The sequence below is a fragment of the Necator americanus genome, chromosome IV (genome assembly GCF_031761385.1).
Source record: "Necator americanus strain Aroian chromosome IV, whole genome shotgun sequence".
NCBI classification, from domain to species: Eukaryota; Metazoa; Nematoda; class Chromadorea; order Rhabditida; family Ancylostomatidae; genus Necator; species Necator americanus.
The window spans coordinates 9,357,223-9,378,519 of record NC_087374.1 but is presented as its reverse complement, the minus strand read 5'-3'; the positions used below and the strand labels follow the sequence as shown (position 1 = coordinate 9,378,519).

Below are 21,297 nucleotides of genomic sequence, written 5' to 3'. Positions count from 1 at the left end.
GAAGTGGGATTGGGACTGAACGTTGACGGGGGACATTTACATCATCTTTGTGTCGCTGATGACACCGTTCTTATAACATCAAGCATTAATCAATAGGAACGGATGCCTGCCGAATTTGATGAAACGTAAAAAGATTAGTCTTCAGCTGAACCTGGACAAGAAAATGTTTACGAGGAACGGATGGGTTACTGATGCCTCATTCACGCTCAACGGAACAAATATATCCGAATGCTCCAGCTATGTAAATCTAGGTTGAGAAATCAACATGAACGACCTGACCTTCGAGCTGGGCAGAAGGAAACAAGCGGCTTGGGAAGCATTCAAGAGCATCGAGGATGTAGTGAAGAGGACCAACTACATCCCGCTCCGTGCTCACCTGATTAACACCACCGTTCTTCCTGCTTTGACCTACGCTTCAGAAGCGTGGGCGTTTTGCAAGCAGGAGGAAAATGCGATCAGCGTCATCAACGCGGAATTGAAAGCGTGATGCTAAGAGCCACCCGCTTTACGCAAGTGAACGAAGGGATTCGAAGTTGATTCCTACGTCACCGATCGAAGATCATAGAAGCTGCCGCATATGCCAAGGAAAACAAAAATTAGGTGGGACTCACACAGGACACGTGATGCTTTTCAACGACAATTGTTGGACCGGAGCCGCCGACTTTATGGTCAGACCTTTTTACGAAGTTCTCCAAAGAAAAATACGATGCTCTTCGAGTACCTCGCGAGAGGGGATGCCACTAGGCAACACTTGGGCGTGACCGAGACAAATGGGAGTACTGCTTTTGCCCGTTCGAGCAAATCGATGAACAAAGGGAGCACAAGTGATACAGGTGATTATCCAGGGGAGCGCACATCGGATAACAATGACCGTCTGGTCGACTTATATGAACAAACGGGCTTTATCATCGCTTCATCGTTTAAGAGGAATCATCGACGCCATCAGCTCACGTAACAGGGGTCAACCTTTTTAGCACCTGAAGAGCAGCAAAAGCGGAAGATGGGACAATTAAACTTCAACTCGACCACGTTCTGACAAGAATCATTCTTCAATCGGATATCCGAGAACCCAGAGCTGTTTAGGACGTTCAACTCTGGTGACACAGACCATTGCCCAGTTTTTCTCAGCCTTAAGATACGGTTCTCTATGAGGAACCGATGAGCTCCTCCCCAGCCAAAAAAAAATCGACAGGTCTGAAAGACGAAAAATGCGAACAAATGGGTTTGTTCATTTTGAATTACGGACTAGGAAGAAACTTTGACGATGAGGATTCCTTCACAAAGTGCATCCACGACGCTGCAAGAGAAACACTTCCAGTTCAAATGCCGCGTAAGAAGTTTGCCTTTGCACCCGTAGAGACAAGATCCACGCACAATTCTGTCTGTCGAACGTATCACTGGCGATTTCAACCAGGAAAAGCGTCTGAGATGGAAGTTGCGTTGTCAACTGCAACAAGACCGCGATAATGAGTGGACGTCAAAAGCGAAGGAGTTTGAACAGTACCCTTTGCTCTATTCTGTTGTACCTGGTATTTCTAGTCTACAAACAGTTAAATGCTTCATTGGCTTAAATCGTGTTTTTCTGCGGATTAGTTCAAAAACCTTATTTGAGACACTGAATGTATGTGGAGGAATCACTGAATCGTTCGCGTCTACAATCAAGCAAAGACGTTTTTCCCAAAATACTAAAAGATGATCATCTACACCTGTCCAGTGACATCGTATTATGATTAATTTTCTAGGAGAGATTTTGCATTCTCTCGCATAGCTTCACGCGAAAGAGGGGCTTTCCTGTGTTGAACATGTATCTTACAGAGTTTCAGACGTTTCAAAAGGAGAAAAGGAGAATCGAAAATCAAACTGGTTTAGCTACCTGACTACGCTTCTTTTTGTTAACTTAGCTTAGGAAAATATGTTCAACAGTAAGACGTTACAAGTTGGTGAAGTTAAAGGCATCACCCCACGAATCTGAGGTGGTGCGGATTTCAGGTGGAGTATTCGTATACGGGATGGGAGACTATGGAGAGGGGGTGATTGCGTCCATTTCTTCCTAATTGCCGTAAAAAAACGGCCCGGAAGATACGGCTTCAGGCGTTCTGGCGCACTATTTCCTACAAGGAGTTCGACTGGAGCGCGCCAGCCTTGTGCGGCGCCGCATCTTCCGTGCCGTTTTTTTACGGCAAATAGGAAGAAATGGATGGAATCCCCCCCTCTCCATAGTCTTCCATCCCGTGTACGAATACTCCACCTGAAATTCGTGGGGCGATGCCTTTAAGGCAGTGTGTCACGAAATTGAAGATGTTGAGATCCATAATGGACAATATAGGGTTCGAAGCGTAAATTTCAATCTTTCATATACAACGCTTACATTGCTTGTTGTTTCTACGTGAGAGAGGATACTTTTTTTCCATAAATTCTCGTGATTTCAGAAGGTAGTTTTGAATCAGCCGAGTTTAGATCACACAGTCTTTTCAAAAGTGAGCGATCTTCGTGACTCGATGACTCACTCGTATGTGACGAGCACTAGTCATAGCACTAGTCACTAGTGACATTCTCGCCACCGCGCTAGAGGCTAAGGACTATCTGCACCGTAAACCTGCAAACGAGTGGAAATGTCGCCGCTTCGGAAGCAACCGCTTATGTAGCATTAACTGTAAGTATATAAGCAATTGCACGGCCAGCGCAATTTCGAAATCGTCAATAAGGCTTATATCGACAAATTGCTACCAGACTTGTTTAGAAGGATAAAAACACTGAATCGATGAATCGGCTGCCCTCCGCAAAGTCTCTGTGCAGCACGCATACGCGTTTGTAGACCTCATACAGTTCTGAATTAAGGTGGAAAGTATTGGAGCATTAACGTCAAACACTTTATCATTCTTTTATCCTTCGAATGAATGACACTTCTGAGAAATCTAGGGAATCTGCATAAATCTGAATGCATCAATAAGTCGAATTTTTTGAGCGCAGATTTGATGTTTTTGGTTTTCTGATACCAATGGAACGATAGAAAGCTGATTTGATCAGTAATGCAGGTCCAGCCCTTACAAATTAAAAAAAAACATAATTGTTCTTTTTTCTCGCAAACAAATGCACTTGTTTTGCAGACAGATTATTGTTCGATGGTGCAATCCTATAAAGTACAAATAAACATACGGGATAAGCGAGGCGAGTACTTTCTGCAGTACGACAATCGTGTTCTCTGGCTCTATACTGTATACATTGCATTCAAGATGTTTTCATATGTTCTTCACATGTCTTCACGGCAGTCCGAAATAAAATCAAGCTTGCGTGCACATTTGAACCATTGCTGACGCAGAGGGAAACACTTTCCGTTGTTTGGGATATTGTTCTTATTATTAATGAGTTACCAACACATTTCTGGAAAATGTAGATGTCAGCTACTGAACCGGCCAGTTAACACTATGTACTCATCCATTCGTTTTAATTCCCAGTGCTGCACCGCTTGAGCGATTTCATAGAAACCGCAGCCTCGCTGGCACATCATCGTAGCGCAGTGCAAATATAGTCGGGTCAAAACGAAAAACTCGGTGCACTTACGTAAGTGGCTGTCTTCGAAGCGGATTGGTGGAGCTAGCGGTTCGGATCTTAATCTCTGCGCTCGACTGCACCGCTTCGAGCTCAGCCGCTCATACAACTGCACTTAGCTTCAGGTCATTTTGACCCGAATATGTAGCGGATTTTTGACTCCTTACTTTTACTTGTCCCATTACTGTCAAAACACTTCGGAGTAGATCATCTCTGTCTCAGAGTTCGAAAAATGGCTGAATGAGTTCGGTCGAAGTGAAAGCACGGCCTACGTCAAATCGTCGACGGCATGATAGAGGGTGGCGCAGGTACAAAAAAGGAGTTTGTTGCGACTATCAAAACTATGCAATAGTCCTAATTAAGCGCGGTGACACAAAAACACAAAAATGTTAGGAAAAAAGCTCCGAGGAGCCTATCGACCCCGTCGTGTAATGTTGACCGCTGAAGCTGTCGGCTAGTGGCCGCCTCCACAGGATGCGACGCTCCTCCACAGCGGCAAACGCACCATACTTACGAAAGGGGCTGCATATGGCGCATGTTACCTCTTCAATCCCAAATAAATCCCATCAATTATCTAATACTCGAGCCAACTCCTGAAGCAAACCTTCCGCTTGTAGATGTTTCTGGCAGAGCCACAGGAAAAGCCAGTGACCAACAAAAAAACACGTTCACTTTCCTCCTCGTTTGGTGGTATTTCGCTACAATGGAAGTCTTAGAGGTGTTGTTCTAGTTACAGTATGTTCCAGCACGATATTTCACACAGGTTTTCTTACTTTTGGAAAAGGCATTTCGTAAAACGAGAACAGAGATACTAATCACAGTTTACGCCAAGTTTCTGTAGTGATAGTTTTTGTCGCAAAGTTCAATTTTACAAGAAATTTGGAGAATTATGCTACCCGTTTTTTACAGTTTTTTCTTGTTTTTCTTTTTTTCTGCGGATTTTTTTACAGATATATACAGAGAGCAGTACAATAATAATAAAAGAGCAACAGAGCAGGTACTGACCTTCTATGACCTAGTGACAGTTCGAAGAAATCAAGATTCTTCGTAGATTTTGATACCTTCGAATTACCAAAATGTCAGAAATCCGCTGTCTTTCTTTTTATAAGTCAGTTAAAGACTATGGTATATATCTCACTTGATCTTGTTGACGGGCAATAATCGCCAGAAAGTGGCTGTTTGCCATGCCACTCAGAACAAGGATCACTGAGTAAAAGCGAAGAAAAGCGAGAGGAATCAGAGTGCAGCTGCACCTCGAGATCATTTGTAGTGAGTTGGTGCACGGTTCCTTCCATGTTTTTGTCTTCTGGAACGAAGTACTTCGTTCCAGAAGACAAAAACATGGAAGGAGCCGTGCACTTACTCTGTGTCAACAAGACATATCAGTTCAAAACGACGTGGGGTTCGGTGCAATTGCGTAAGCGGCTGCGCTCGAAACAATGCAGTGGATCGTAGCGGTTAAGATTGAGGGGACCCTTGCTGGCACCATTCTTCGCTGCAGTTTGAGATGGTCCTCCTTCGATTCTAACTTCTTTCTCCACCGCGCCGTGTCGAGCGCAGCCGCTTACGCAACTAAATTCTGTTACATGTCGTTTTGACCTTACTATACCTTATTTCTGCAGATTTTTCATGTTTCACTATGATGCAAACTAAGGATGTATACATACCATCCTCTTTCTACGAATAATCAAGACGTTTATTTTTCTCAAAAACTTAGCAGATTTAATGGTCGTACTTTCGTGAAGTATTCGAATGTGTTTTTAGTTTGTTTAGCGATCCTTTTAGGGTCGGATCAACGGTTTTCAGGACGTTCTGCAACGTGTTCTTTTTTTTTGGAGCGAGCTCTTCCTCAAAACTTACGTCTTCACTGCCGAGCACCAACTGAGTGTACGCATTTCCTGCGTTTGTTGATGGATAAATGCACATCGAGTGATTATAATCTCTTTTTAATAAAAGTTGGATGCTAAAAAAAACCGTTCCTTCTGCTGCAAATAACCTTCGTCAGGAACATTAACACATTATTCCCGAGTTATTCCCTAGCAAAACTGTCCGCTGTTCATTTTCTTAGGCCAGCGGGATGAGCAATTCAAGTTCCACCTTTTTTCCCCGCAACACGTGTGAATTATGGGCAGAGATTCTTGTCCTAGATACGCGAATGCCTATGTTGACCATCTTTTTCTCAGAGTATGTTCTGAGAAGCACGACGAGTTGAACATATGACGTCCTCATAAGGCGCTGTTCGTCTCGTGACCTACGACTGAGCTGCCAGTTTTTAGCCGTTTGCCTGAGATAGGCTCGTCGGGCTAATCAATTCTAGTGCCGCTCGTATGCACCTCGTTCTGCTACCGTTTACATTGATGCCACAAATATAAGCTCTTGTCTAAAGAATGAAGTTTACCTATTCTTTTCTGGACAAGCAATCCGATTGGATACTTGTCAAGGTCCGGAAATATAGAATACGGTCAAATTTTGGGCAGACCTGCCACTATTATTCGAAGCTAATGAACACTACCACCACTGCAGGTCCATACGTTCGATGGCCATATCGCCTCGGGACCATCAATGATAACCTGATTGAGCCTCAAAACGTAGTAGTTAAGCGCAGAGGACAGGGGACAGTATTTGCTCGTCTCATCATGATCCCATGAATCACATAAGTACAAGAAACGTATCTCATCCATAATGCCGACACCAATGAGTAAACACAAAACTTTTCTCTCACATGAGTGTACATCTCTCAACTCTGTCCCATAGAACGATCATCGGCGGAGGCAACGAACAGGAAAAGCGCCAGCAAGGACTAGCATCGCTGACGCATTTCGAGCGTTGGCACCTGACTTCCTCGCAGCTGTGCCTCTCGCTCGTTCCGCACTTTTCTTGTCCGTCGAAGCACCCGTGCAGTCGATTTCAGGCTCGTGACAGAGCGATGCGCTGTCCAGTTGAGTGTTCCGATCATCTGCTTGGATTGATGTGCTTCATTGGATTCATTCCGCTTTTCCTGTTGGTGGAGGTTCTTATCCGAGATTTTCTAATCTAATTTTTCTAATCTGTTCAGATGGTTTTCTTCTTGAAGTTCGTCAGAGATCGATGTTTTTCTGTGACATGTGCGTAATAGAATAGAATCACCTGAGCAATCATCCGTCACATCCCACTGATCGTCTTCGATCTGACGTCATGTGGTTGTGTACTCGTGATTTTGTTCTGTTCTTTATAACATCTTGAATTCATTTCGAAATTGTTTAAAACTCAAAAATTTCTTTGTCGTGAGATCCAGTCTACTAACCCTTCGACGATGAGCGGCTCAACGGTGAGCCGCGCACTTTTCAAACGGTTATTATTCACGATCTCCTTCTTTTGTACTTAATGGGTTTATTATTTTCAAATGGTATTACACTTAACATGAAGCGCACAGGATACAAACAAGAAGCGCGTTGTCGTCAATGGGTTAAGAATTGTTAGATGAAGTTTTTCTAGAAATAGGGTTGAACCTATTCTCCATCTATCTGTTGTCGTCTTTGTTGAGGGTCTTTTATTGAACTGGTCTGTTTCGTGATCACCCTATTTCTTTTTTATCAACGCATTCACGTCATGTTGCGAATCATGTTTTGATGAACAGAATGTCGGTTACAAGAAACAGACGTATTTCCCTTGGTTCGCCGAAGGACCTGAAGGAAGTCAAGTTTTTCGACGAGGAGCCGATTCCTGATGTCCCTCCAAAGGGTGCTAGAGTAAAGGTAACACATTTTTTAGTAGCAATGTCATAAACTTATTTTGTGTCTTCATTTTTCTTTTTTTAGGTGTGTTATGCTGGGGTGTGTCTCACCGACCGTGAAGTTACCAACACAAAACAAGCACGTGTCACAAACGGAATTAAAGACACCAGTCTCTTCCCAGGTCAGCTGCTTTTTCTCTATTTTCTAATTTCTTGTGGAGTGAAAGTAACGTGTGTCCCAATTCTTTGTTACATTCATAGGTGCGATAGGGAGAAGCCGGAACCTCCTTAGGTGAAGGGGGTTCAGCTTACGGGGTGCAGCTCAAGTGAAGGGGGCTCTTTCGATAGTCGTCCAAAAGTGAAGGGGGTAAGTTCGCCAACCGTTTAAAAGTGAAGGAAGCCCGTTCCCCAACCGTTCAAAGGTGAAGGTGGACTGAGCACCGGATCCGACTATCGCATTTATGGCTACGTTTTATTGTGTTCTGGTGGACCAAGTCATCGCCTTCTTGCAGGACCGCTCAGCTAAGAACTTCATTCATTTTTTCAATGAGTTTTTTTTTTAAGGATATGAAGTTTCTGGAGTTGTTGAATCATTTGGAACTGAATGCACACCGGAAGAGTATGACCTCAAAGTTGGCGATAAGGTTAGTTACATTTGGAACATAGATTGCTCTCAGGTTTGGCCTAATGAAATCCTGAAAAATGGGAAATTCTCGCCAGCAGTTTTCTATGCCTAACTGTAGAAGATCATTTATGAAATATGTTTTTCGGGGTTTACTTACCACTCAGCCATTTTAGTGTTCCACGTTACTATTATTTAACCTTGAGACTAACCATCAAAATAAAAGAAGCACTCTAAAAACTCTTCGGTGTCCACTCTTATTTTATTTGCCAGTACTCCTCAAAGTATATGTAGTGTGCTATCAAATATTGGCATCCATCATTAATTATATACGAGTTAACTTTAGTGGTTCTCATAATAGTCATATCTGAACCGAATTATTGCAACTCATCATCCGGCCCAAATAATCTTCATTCAAACATATTGGATCCGTTCTCATTTTATCGATGTATAGCGAGTATTTTTCACATCCAGTACATGTTGCGATAGTGAAGACAGGTGCTATATCATACATAGACAGATTATATATAGCTCTTGGCCTGTTCATAGTGTAGAGAGGCCACAGTAGGAGACATTATTCATGGTAAATTGCCTGTGTAAATTTCCTTGTGGGAGAGGACAACGACAACTGATTTATTTGTACTCGTTAAATCGACTAGCATTTAGATTCAGCGGTAATGTGTTTGAACTACATACCATGACTTTGTTCATTTTAGGTAATCGTTTGGCCAACAGATGAAATGTGTAGCCACGGATACGCCGACTATGTTGCTGTTCCTACACTTCACTTTCTTGTGAAAATTCCAGACTCACTTTCGATGCACGTAGCCTCTATCCTGCCTGCCGGTGCCACTTGGGCGCTAAGTGCCGTTCTTCAGGTTGTTTTCAATCGTTAATTAATTACATGCAAATTTTAATTTTCTTCATTTGGCTTCTCATGCTTGGCAAGAATAATCTAGGTAATATACCCATAGTGCATAACGTTGGCATATTTCCTTCAAACTATTGAAGATGAGTTTTGTTATAGTGTGCCTGCGAGGTTTTTAGCCTTTAACCTTTATTTGCCTGACGTTTCGACTTTTTCGCCGTCTTCAGAGGCCTAAATAGAGGATGACTGGAACAATGCTACGTTTATCCCGTCAAGTGCCACATTACCCTGGGTCAGTGTTTCGATAATCGTTCAGGGTAGTGAAAACAGAAACCCATTTACAATGAAAATGGTCTTACGTGTTGCTCCATCGGATGTGGCGCGGCTGGTTGCACGCACTTCTCGCTCACTGTACCAGCGAATGAGTATTGCTGCGTGTAGATCACCAGCGACGATATAGATGATTTGATCTACACACAGAATACCAAGCGGTTATAGGTCACAGAGCGGTACAAATGGCAAGAACTCATTCGTTACCGACAAGCATTCATTCGTATTATTCATTGAAGGGTTTCTTTTAAGAATCCAAAACGCCTCCAACGTCTTCCTTACTGATATTTCTGTTTCGTGAGCCAGTATAACGCATTTCACATCGTAATCGTTTCCATTGTGGGCCTCATGTCTGTGCCTTCTTAGTGGTGTTATCAAACCTTTTCGTCGTTTTCCTACCATATGTTCATTAATCCTCACTCCAACATTCCTACCGGTTTTCACTCCAACATTCCTCTGTTTTCACTACCCTGAACGATTATCGAAACACTGACCCAGGGTAATGTGGCATTTGACGGGATAAACGTAGCATTGCTCCAGTCATCCTCTATTTAGGCCTCTGAAGACGGCGAAAAAGGCGAAACGTCAGGCAAATAAAGGTTCCATCTAAAAACCTCGCAGGCACACTATAACAAAACACAGAAAGAATATGCCGAGGTTTCAAAACGAGAGAACATTTGAACTGTTGAAGATGAATCTCTGATTCCGTCTGATTTCGCCTAATGGAGTCTTTATGGTTTTTATCCAAACGCAGCGCAAGAAATCACGTGCAGCGTGCCAATTTGACGCGATTGATTTTTGCGACAACAGATGGAGGTTAGAACCCTATGGTGGGCGAGCTGGAAAAACGACAAGAGATGCTCTTTCACGATAATGAGGGTGCAAATACATATTTCAAGTCATTTGAGCCTAGTATTAACACTTATTGCTACCCTATCACATGGGGTGATGCGCCAGAGCTATGAGAACACCTAGTCCGACTTCTTTCGTGTAGTGGCGCTGGTGTCCTCACGAACCTATCCTAATTCTCTATGCCATTCAGAACTATTCGACAAAGAATCTGACCATCTGATAATCATTTCAAGTACATCTAAACAGCCTGAGGATGATTGCATCTTATTCACAGTAACCTTTAAACTTTTTGAAATCAAGATTGGGTTACGGCGAGAATGTATTTTAGTGTTTCATTCTTCGTAGCCTTTAATATTTGGTTGAAATCAACGTCACCTTTGTTTTCTTCCAAACGTAAACATCTGTACCAGAACTTCCTTCATATCTGTGTCTTTTTTTTTTATTTTGTTTCTCTGCATCAACATATAGTACATAGATATTTGCGCTTCGCGCAAGTTCAGTCATATACTTTAGTGGGTACTTTAGTATACTCAAAAGGATCTTTTGGATTGCCTATTGCACGGTGAAAAAAGTTGTACGACGGTTAGCACATGTTTGGAATGTTAATGCATCGTTGCCTCTTTTGTGTGAGCGATAATGGACGTTTTTTGGGCATCCTTATGCAAATTTCTACTGCATCTGCTAGAAAAAAAAAACAATGAAGAGTACCAACTGCTTCAAAGCATCAATGCCTTTTTCGCAGGACGATTGTCACATCTGTAATCAGCGGGAGCGGAAATCTCAGCAACTCTTGACAGCGCCTAGGGAAAAGTAAGACTGAATCAGTGGAATAAATAAATGCAATTATGTTCATCAATGCAGTCGGGAAAGGGTAGTCTTTGTGGTTCACGTAGCTCGATTTCGTGGAGAATTCTATTCATATCTGTGTGTCCGGTGGTACGTAGCTTCGATGCGGGCCAGTTTGTGTATTTCAATTGATTCTGAGAACAATGGCTACCTTCAACATAAACGATATCAGGGAGAATCTTGGTGAAATATAGATGGTGTGAAATCATTTACATTACTTTTCGTATGCTTAGGCTCGTCCCATTGTTGAAGCCTTCTCACAGTCGAAAGGATTTTGTAACATATTAATAGTTGGAGCTGGTGGTCTAGGACTCTGGTTGCTTAAACTCGCAAAGCACTTCCTTGCAGCACACAACGATAGGTATTACCAGTGATCACTAGTTTCATTTTTCCAACATTCTTACCTGGATTCAATGCCACCTGTTTCACGTGTAGTTCCAGAAAGATTCGTTTGATGGTTGCGGATGCAAAAGAAGAGAGACTCTGTCTTGCCGAGAGAAATGGAGCTGATTTCGTGGTCCACTGGGATGACTCAGGTTGGTTTTAATCCTATCTCTTCCCATGGTACCGTAAGTGTTTACTTGGATATTTTGTTCTGTTTTGGTCATTCTGAGGTTGCGAATTTCTAAATCGTGGGTCCACCATAGGTTACATCCAAAGATTCAAAATTTCGCAGGTCATTTCGGAAGATACAAGCATTGTGACTTCAATCTTTGAACAAAAAAAAAAGGCGTTTGTGCGATTAATTGCGGTGTCTCACAGATTTCTTTCTGTTGAGTGAAGATATACAGAACTCCGAAAATCCGATTCTTGTTGACGAAAAGGGAGTTGGGGGAGAGTACGCGTAAAAAGTGGTCGTAATGGGTACCTAAGCAAGTTCCTTGAGGTCTGAGCCAATAAATAGGGTTGGTTGAACTGTTCAAATTCTTCCGTGGATTTCGATTTAAGTTCCGGCTACATGGTAATCAGAGTGAGATCAGGAAGAGTCAGCAGGTTAACAGTAGCCGTTTTTGTAATTTTTATGGAATTAATGATGGATTCCCGTTGAATCGCCTATATCTGCGGTGATTTTCGAAAATATTCCACAATCAACCTCCAATCATTGGGAAGGTACAACGAATTTTGAACTTTTCTGAGTTGTTAGACTTTCAGACAGAGGTTAGGAAGCAACCCATTACGACGAATTTTGACTACGCTGTGTTGGACGTTGATAAATTGGTGTTTATGACAAGGGGAAGTAAAGTTTGATGCTCAGAAGTAGGCTTCCACTCCTCGTCTGGTGTTTCTGGGCTACTGCACGCTGTAGTGAAAGACACTTTTTCCTTCGTCACCTCCAATAAATCGCCTGTGCTTACGTAATTTTGAGATATTGAATTTCATTTCCCGCCGTCTCATCATTAGGAGCTTACCGGATCAGATGTGGACAGTGATGCACTCTGACCTGGAACAAGTAGTTCCTTTTCATCATTCTTTTTTCTGAAAATTCATTTTTTTGTACTAGGGATGTTTCAAATGGGTTTGATGTTTTATGCATTGAAATTGAAGGGTTTATTTGTTATATTTCTCTTTCTTCACCTAGGTTGGATTTCCGTTTCTTCTAAATAGAATGTAACAGCAAAAATACAACGCTTTCCCTTGATCTTCCTTTGATAAAAGCTTATCCATTCCAGAATTCGAAGAGTATCTTATAATGCGTACAAAGGATGTGGCTCGTACAGGAGTAAATGTTGTCTTCGACTTCGTGACTTCGCCCAGAACAGTAACTCGTTCTCTGAAATGTCTTGCTGAGGTGTGTTGGTTCCTGGTGGATATCTAAATGTTTCTGAAGTTTCTACTTTAAAGGGAGGTGTTCTGTTCGTTGGCGGTCTATCGGGACTGGATGTACAGCTTCCAATTAAACTTGTAGCGAAGAACCGACTTGCTATTATGGGTGTTACTAGGTATATGTCTCGTTTTTTTTTATCTGATTAAGATCATTAAGAATTATGTGATGAATTTTGCCTCATTCTTTCCATTGTCCTTGTAATTTCTTTGCGGTATATTCTAGTCATAAAAGATATTTTATTTCGACCACACTGCTTTTTTTTCAGGGGAAGCATTGAACAACTGAAAAATTTGGTCCACTTGATCGCGGGTGGTCAGATCGAAGCTCCTGATTATCGAGTGTATCCTGTCAATCAAGCCTCCCAGGTACATCGGGGTTTATTTCGTTGAAATATTTTCTACTATGCTGTTTGTGACTTTCCTTTCGATTTCTAGTAGCTGATTTTTGTATTTACTATCTTCGTAGGTGCTGAAGCAATTGTCAATGTCGGAAGTAGAGGGACGAGCAATTTTGGAGGTGTGTGATCCAGAGGCAGCTCTGGATCCTTCAAAAGCGGAAGCTGAGTAAATCTTAAGATTTCCAATCGAAGCGAACAAATGGTATAAATGGATATGAGTTGATAACTTAGGCTTCTCAGATGGCAGTTTTAATGGGTTGCGTATCTTCTCTGAATTAGATTCCCACAGTCGATCGAAATTCTGATGCCAATTTGTTCTCAATGGTTCTTGCTAGATTTTATTTTTGAACGTCTCGGGAAATGTATGCATTTTATTTAAAAGTCATGTAGGTTGAGTCTTGTGTGTTGTATAAATTAAGATGTACAATCTTAGTCAAGTCATATATTTTCTTACGTTATGGCATGCTGTACCTGGTACATTAGTTTGTGTGGAGTTTTGTTCATAAAAGTTTATGTTATTTTGTGTATTTTCACACTTACGGTCCGTTTGCGCGGTCTATGCTGTATGAAGATTAAGCGCAAATGCAGAAATAAGTGCTGGCGACTACTCTTCTGAACATTTAATATGTTTGGGTAGTTTCCGTTTAGAAAGCTTGGTCGTGTTAGTTGTAATGAAAATTAGTTAGTAAAAAGTAGAAGTTAGTAATTAGTAAAAATTAAATTAAAATAAAATGTTAGTTGTTAGTTAAAATTTTTTCTTGTAGTTCTAAGGATAAGTTAGGATTTGAAGCGCGCTGTTGAGGCACGGCAGGTGTCCTTTGTCAATAAGTGTTGGCGGTGGAGCATTCGTCAGCTAAGGAAAGGTTCATATTATTACCACTTTTTAGGCTGTTGTGCTGGGGTGTTATGAAAGGAATGAAGTGAACTGGGTATCCACTGTTAAATCCAATTCCATGCTCTCTTAACTGATCTTTTAACTTCAGGAACCTAAAATCTAGGATTTATTTTTACAATTCTTGTAGGAAGAGTAGAGATTGTCGTTATGAAGTTCGAGGTGCTGCATCAAACAGGTCGAGCTCGACATGGTTTACTGACCTTGCCACACTCAGCAGTCAAAACACCAGTGTTCATGCCTGTTGGAACACAAGGAACGATGAAGGTAATATGGTTTTTTTTTAAAGTAGTGAAGAAACGAAATCACTGGATTGTGTATTTCTTTAGGGAATCAGACCGGGATTAAGGATTTAGGGATTCTTTAGGGAAATTAGACCTTTTATGTTACGTTAATTGAGGAAATAGAGGATTGGACATTTTTAGTGTCATGGTTGAGTTAAGATTACATGAAGTTCGGTGCAGTTGGGAAAGCGACTGCGCTCGAAGCGGTGCGATGGAGTGTTGCAGTTAGGATCAAGGGGATCCTTGTTAGCACCACTCATCGATGCTGCTTACGTCGATCCCACTTAGATCACAGCCGTTAGCTCCACTACACCGCTCCGAGCCTTGCAGTCTATCATAAGAAATTGTTGTAATGTAACAGAAGAATTCATTAGGGTGGGTTGAAGTTATGCACAACTTATGCAGAATCGTAAACCGTTACTCGTATAAGGTGGGGTCGAGAATACTAGGTTGTTTTTTTTGCTACAGTCTTTTTAGCAGCCTACATCACCTGCTAAAATACTCGGCACATTCGATGAGGTGAGCTAAAGAGTTCTTCCTCAAAGTGCAATTCAGTCAGTAGTACTAACACCTGAAGTTATGCTTGTAACTAGGTTGAAAACGACACTTTTTGAGTACCTCTTCACTGATTAAGAAAGGATAAGAACAATGAATACTCTACTCTCAGGATTTTGGCAATGATATTTCTCTAGAGAATCTTATCACAGTTCTTTACTCCAGCGCAACTCTTTCAATGCGGAAGCACACTTATGCATAGTTTCGGCAAATCGTGTTTGAAGTGCTGAATGTTTGGCTCTGCATTCTATTTCGAATAATTTACTATCGAAATTTGTCTTTGCTTCTAATTCTAAAGTTGGTGAATTGAAGCAAGAATAATTGTAATCAAGTTGTTTTATTTAGTAGGACAAAAATGCTCTTATCCCGCGATAGCACAGCGTCAGAAGGCGCAATTGTAATTCTAAAATTTCTTTCCAGAAAAACTAGTAAGGAAATGGAAAATAAGGAAATTATGACTAGAACACTACCTATTGCTAGTAGTAAACCTCATTACGAGTATCTTTTAAAAGGGCAAAAGCGCAAATTATTGCTTCTTCATCTTGTTTTGACATCATTTTTTGAGTGGACGGTCTTAATTCCAAGGAAGTATAGTGTGTGTCGTGATTCCCTTCAAAACCGGTTACTCCTAACTTCTTAATGTGCTACTCAAAGATGTGGTGTATTTGCTTCCGCCTTTATTGCGCATTGCACTTGAAGTGCAGGGAAACATCTTGAGTTTCTTTCTGATCAATAATTTAATCCCCATACTCTGAGCTTCTGGACTTTTGAATGCCGCTGTCATCGATCCTGTTTTTGTGCATATGCATCTTCGACGATGCGATGAACACAGTGGAAAAGGGGAGGGAAATGTTGGGATTGTGAACAATCAGTTTTCAGGAATTTTCATCTTCGGCGTAGTTTAGATCCCCGAGGTTGACGGGTTGAGTTTTAGCTGCTAATAGTGGCCACTCTTCTGCGATTCGCTTAAGCGCGGTATATTTCGTGAAGCACACTATACGAATCACGGTTGAGGTTTGCAAGATGCTACTGGGCGAAACACAGTTTCGTGCTTTTGGTCTAAACCACGCTTTAGTTTCGAAATCCACAACTTTTATCTTAATTAGAAGTGTTGTGAATATGACAAATTTTTCATAAATGGCTTTAATCTTATCGAACTGCAGTACAGACAGTTAATACCGTGTTTTCTTTGTCCATCCTTGTTTGATACTTGTTAGGATCGGTCCTTGCTCAATACTTGTTGGAATACATGAGTTTGAAAAAGCAAAATAATCTAAACTTAGTTTGCAATAAATGCAATAGATATTGTTTTTATTTGGCGTCGTTGCACGTCTCTCACAGTTCTAGCTACATTTTATTTTGATTTTAAGGATTGCTTTCGTTTTGGTAGGCCCACTCGCAGATCTTAGTACAAACTTGAGAGCTAACGATTCACGTCGAGGGTTACTTGCACTACAGAAATGTTGATGTTTTCTTATATGATTGTTATAATTTTTATGCACTCTTTTTAAACGCAACTGCTTTTTTCTTTTGACATACAGATGTCTATGTTATATAGATATTTGTAAGTAGTTGCTGTATTATCGTAATCTTTGCAGTGGCACTGTAACTGTGTTTTAAGTTTACGGACCTGTGATAGGGAAGACTAGGTTCACTCGCTTCAAAAGCTTCTTCCCTACTTTGGAAAGTTATAGTCGATACTAATCGCTTCACTTATAATTTCTGTAGGGTATTCTTCCTGAACAACTGGTTGCCATGGACTGCCGAATATTGTTGTGTAACACCTATCACCTCGGTCATAGACCTGGTCATGAGCGTGTTCGAAAGGCTGGTGGCCTGCATAAGATGATCAATTGGCCACGATCAATCCTTACTGATTCGGGAGGATTTCAGGTAACTATCTAAGCACTAGTCATTCTTTAGGATGTGTATCTGGAAATGTGGGGTAAAGTGTAGTTGAGGTGGTTGTGCGTGGGCGCTCAACCGCGCTCTTATTTCTGGAACTAAATAACTAAATCAGTTGGGACCCTAAGACCCAAAGTTAGTGTTAGATCTACGATATTTAAGCTAAAATTACAAAAAGAAAAAAAAGGAAACCTCCAGAAATAGGAGCGCGACTGAGTGTCCTCCTCAACCGCATTTTCCCGAGATGTGTGTTATCTAGCACTGAATCATCAAAATTTACTTTTTGGTGATTTCAACTTGAAATACATAATATGCGATGCTTCCGTACCCTTTATTGAAAATTAGTGGAAATTTAGTGGATTTAGTGGAAATTTTAAGTAGCGTGATCTCTTTTTTTCATGCTCAACAGTTTAATTTAAATTATTGACTCAGGCTCTTGACCGAACTTTTCAGTATGACTGTTTTGTTCCTAGATGGTCTCACTAAGCAAGCTAATGTCAGTGGATGAACATGGAGTCAATTTCGAAAGTCCGCACACAGCAGAGCAAATGTCGCTTACACCGGAAATGAGTATTGAAATTCAACAGGTATTTGGTGTAGTAATGATACTGTCGTCTGTACTGTATCTGCTATGTTGCAGCTGCGATTTACAGGCTCTTGGTGCTGACGTAATGATGCAGCTGGATCATGTTGTGCACGTTCTCACCACCGGTGACGTCGTTGAAGAGGCCATGCAAAGGAGTATTCGGTGCTGTGCTCTTAAAAAATAATTCACTTTTTAAAACAGCACACTTTTTTGAAGATGGATGGATCGTTGTGAGAAGGCCCATACGCGCTCGGATCAGGCCCTTTTTCCGATCGTGCAAGGCGGGTTAGATCTCAATCTACGAAAGAAGTGCACCGAAGAGATGGCAAAAAGAGCAAAGGTTTTTAAAGTTTCCTTTGAATAATTTTGTGGTCCAGCTATATAAATGAGCACACTTTTTCGAAAGATCACGAGAGTCAGCTGCTCAGAAATTTATTTTTTCTTCGAAATCCAATGTGAAGTCTGATTTTTCGCCCAATCTCCTTCATTTTCTTTCTTCTTATTTAAGAAGTTTGTTTTGGCTTACATTTTCCTTTGCTGAGGCCATGTGGCAACTGCCAAAAAGTGCTGGCCGAATTATCTGGCTTTCGATTTTTTTAATCTTAATATTTCTATTGTAGTAGTACGAACAGTGCTGGATTAAGTTTATGCCGACTAATTTTTAACAGAACTGATTCTGTGATGAAATATTTCGTTTTAAAGCTGACCAAAATTTTGTTGAGGGCGTCTTTTTAATGAAAATGCTTCCATGTGGGCATCGCTATCGGTGGCTTATCTGGCGGAGAAGAGAAGTCGCAATTCTGGAGGGTGGTTGCAGCATGTTGTGAAGCTCTTCCTCCTCATCTACCTCGCTACGTTATGGGCGTCGGTTTTCCCGTGGATCTCGTAATATGCTCACTTCTAGGAGCTGATATGTTTGACTGTGTGTATCCAACGAGAACAGCGAGGTATGTGCTTATTTAATAGAATAAATAGAATATGAATAGAATTAATAAATATGAATAGAATTGAATAGAGGTCTGCCTTTGGTCACATTTTGTCCTCAATCCCTTCCATTGAAGTAGTGGATAAGTTACTGGTCACTATGCCATGGTCGGACATGCTCTTCCTTGAAAGACTGTTCGAGAACAGATGCACCACATACGAGGTCGCTTTTTGAAGGCGCAAAGATAACGTGGAGCAGTAGAAACTTGATTTTTTTTTGCTGACTCACCACTCACTGCTGGCACCAGCTGACTAATTTCAGTAGAAACCGTTTGAGGTTCCAAGGTAGCTGAAACATCTTGAAAACGTGCGTGGTACTACTAAATACTGATAGTATTCCGTTGATCATGAGAATCGAGATATTTAGCAGTAGAATGAGGAGGCTGTTTGTTTTACGACTAGGGCTTGGTTGACACTAGTTAATCGGTTGGGTCGTTGTCATTGTCTGGTGCTAGTTTCACTGAGGTGTCCCACATTCGAATAGTTGTGCAATACCTTTCCAATTTCCAGCAAGGGTTTTCTTAGAGTTATTCTTTTTGTTGGTGTTCAATGTTCGGCGAACAGCGTAGTATTTTCTGAATTGCACCAAACATTCTTGAAGACTGTTTCACATAACTAATGTAGAAGACGAAGCCAATTGTTTCTGTTTTCTAAAGCCATCCCTCAGCCAACCATATTAATTTTTGGATGGAGCAGATAAAACGTTCCGATCTGAGGTCGTTTAGAGGAGGAAATCCGGAGGAAGAAACACTAAAATAGGTTGATGCGTTTTATTTCTTCGCTTTATCCTCTTGGAAAATTGAAATGAGCCGCTCACTGCAGTATATTTGATAGTGTGTTGGCAGCAAATTTTTTAATTGGTCATTGATAGGTCATCTAGCCTCGGAGTTCCTTTCTTTCCTCCTGCTGTTGTAGATGTACCCACCTATGGTTAGTGGATATGCACTCTTGGAAGTGTAATTTTTCGGTTTCAAATTTGTCACCCAAACGTAGAATCATTACGTATGCCTCTTTACCTACGCTAATGGTATATAAGCCCTTATGTGTAAATATTTTTGCAGGTTTGGAACTGCAATGGTTCGTCGTGGTGGGCTGCTGCATCTTAATCAGAAGAAGTTCGCTGAAGACTTTGAACCGATTGAAAAGGATTGCGACTGCAATACTTGTCAGACCTATTCGCGTGCTTTTGTACACGCGGTTATTAATAAGGTGCTTTTGCTTTACTCTTGGAGGATCAGTACAATTTTAGCATTACTGGTCATTTTCATTGAAAAAGACAGATCTTTTTTTTCAAATATAAGGCTTTTCTAGTATGTACTCTGCAAACGGATGTGGATTTAATCTTAATTTTAATGAACGGTTTCTCGGAAGAAAAATTCTAACGACTCTTTACGTAGATTATTCTTAAATATTTTTCATAGTTCATATCAAACAAAGCACTCACATCAGCTGCATGTGATTCAACTTTTGAGAACTGTTGTATCTGGTCATGATGGAGTGCTCAAGCAACAGTTGCCAGTAGGTTGAGTTGTTCTGTTATTCTTTTGAATATGAAGGCGGCTTTGTACCTTTGGCGCACACCAATTTGCTTTCAACTACTGTACTAATCAGCACTTCCTGTAGTACATACGATCACTTGGGCTTTATGTCCATATTTATGCCAACGGTATATCTTTCACGCAGTTTCGACTCATTAACACTGTGGTTCATCTAGTTCTTAGGTTGCATCGTTAAAAGAAGAAATATTTCAAACAGCTACCTTGTTATCACTTCGATTTTGTTGTTTTGTGAAGCTTGAAACGAGCAACTGTTAATCTGTTCATTCTCAAATGGTAAGGAGACATACTATCTAAAAGAATGAGGATTGTTTCCAGTAGAATAATGATTACCTAGCATCGAACGGTCGTTCTGGTCAAAATTTCCGTGTTCGAGTGGAATTTTGCAGTCGGGATATCAAAATTGGAAAATGAGATTCTGGTAACATTGTCACAGAGGCGCAATTTAAAGGCACCTCACGAATCTGACGTGGTATGGATTTTCGATGGACAAACTCTATACGGGGTCGTAGATTGCGGGATTAGGGGTAGTTCTGCTCATCTCTTCCTAATTGTAGTAAAAATGGCGTGAAAGACTGTTTTTCACGACGATTTCAGTTGCAACGCTCCACTCTCGTACAGCATCCAGCTGGGCGGCGGTCGAAAGCCAGTGAGACTCTACTCGATCTCGACTACCTATTCCGCCTATTTAAGTGAGACATATGAATAGGATGCTGAGGAAACCAGAACGTATAGAGCGTTTTAACGTTTCTCGTAGGAACTAAAGGGGTTCCCACATAATTTTTTTAGGAGGATTAGGGAGAGGTGAGCGGAACCACCCCTGATGCAGCAATCTACAACTCCATCTCTAGCTTTTCCCGTGGATTTCTTCACCATGTCAGATTCGTGGTATGTTGTCTTTAATCCATGTGACAACCAAGAATTAATTGTTTCAAGTGGTGTGTGCATTGGTGCGCCTTCCGTCGATTCTTTCTTGCAACATTTTTTTTTTCGAAAGAAAGCGACAAATCATCTACTTCGAAAAGTAGAGGAACAGTTATATCCACTTTGAAAAATTCTTAACTACTGGAAGTTGCCTTTTGTGAGATATTTACTTTACACACATACTTCTACTCTTACTAAATTTTCTAATTTATCTGTGAATTGTTTAGCCCAGCACGGAAAGAACCTATCGAAAAAGAACGCTAATAGACTATAACCGGACTTGTATTTTAGGAGACAATTGGCTGCCATCTTCTGTCTGTTCACAACATAAGGCATCAGCTGCGATTGATGGAAGATGTCCGAGAGGCCATTGATACTGGAAAAGTGGAACAATTTCTCGGGCAATTTCTGCGCACATACTACCAAGAGGAACCTATTCCAGAGTGGGTTCGTGATGCTGTCGCATTCATGGGATACGATATCAATTCATGATAGTATACACTTAGTGTCTGTGACCAAGTCTATGTTATTTCTTCTGTCTGTTGTTGATTTGACTGTTGCAACTGTTAACACCACATGAACTAAGATCTCTTTACAGAGAAACCCAATA

General features: G+C 41.1%; 3 protein-coding genes across 7 annotated transcripts; all 3 read left to right on the top strand.

Annotated features, from left to right (window-relative positions):
• Window positions 1-265: 265 nt before the first annotated feature.
• On the top strand, window positions 266-487 carry RB195_000751 (uncharacterized protein; the record flags this gene model as incomplete). Its single annotated transcript, XM_064197252.1, has 1 exon — window positions 266-487. The coding sequence occupies one exon, from the start codon at window positions 266-268 to the stop codon at window positions 485-487; it is 222 nt and encodes a 73-aa protein (XP_064053133.1).
• Window positions 488-7,166: 6,679 nt separating this feature from the next.
• On the top strand, window positions 7,167-13,254 carry RB195_000750 (uncharacterized protein; the record flags this gene model as incomplete). Of its 3 annotated transcripts, none has more annotated exons than XM_064197251.1 (11): window positions 7,167-7,283; window positions 7,347-7,443; window positions 7,826-7,905; window positions 8,600-8,761; window positions 11,013-11,140; window positions 11,221-11,315; window positions 12,450-12,568; window positions 12,622-12,719; window positions 12,870-12,969; window positions 13,070-13,167; window positions 13,233-13,254. In XM_064197251.1, 11 exons carry the CDS (start codon window positions 7,167-7,169, stop codon window positions 13,252-13,254), a joined length of 1,116 nt encoding a protein of 371 aa, XP_064053131.1. The 3 variants fall into 3 exon arrangements, with proteins under 3 accessions (XP_064053131.1, XP_064053132.1, XP_013296751.2); XM_064197250.1 differs by having other exon boundaries at window positions 11,215-11,315; XM_013441297.2 differs by lacking the exon at window positions 13,233-13,254 and having other exon boundaries at window positions 13,070-13,171.
• Window positions 13,255-14,043: 789 nt separating this feature from the next.
• Window positions 14,044-21,267, top strand: RB195_000749 (uncharacterized protein; the record flags this gene model as incomplete). Of its 3 annotated transcripts, XM_064197249.1 has the most annotated exons (10): window positions 14,044-14,160; window positions 16,461-16,625; window positions 17,111-17,224; window positions 17,291-17,385; window positions 17,440-17,563; window positions 17,946-18,030; window positions 18,128-18,170; window positions 19,269-19,416; window positions 20,979-21,071; window positions 21,130-21,267. In XM_064197249.1, 10 exons carry the CDS (start codon window positions 14,044-14,046, stop codon window positions 21,265-21,267), a joined length of 1,122 nt encoding a protein of 373 aa, XP_064053128.1. The 3 variants fall into 3 exon arrangements, with proteins under 3 accessions (XP_064053128.1, XP_064053130.1, XP_064053129.1); XM_064197248.1 differs by lacking the exons at window positions 18,128-18,170; window positions 19,269-19,416; window positions 20,979-21,071; window positions 21,130-21,267 and having other exon boundaries at window positions 17,946-18,050; XM_064197247.1 differs by lacking the exons at window positions 14,044-14,160; window positions 16,461-16,625; window positions 17,111-17,224; ... (1 more) ...; window positions 17,440-17,563; window positions 17,946-18,030 and having other exon boundaries at window positions 18,082-18,170; window positions 20,979-21,179.
• Window positions 21,268-21,297: the final 30 nt, after the last annotated feature.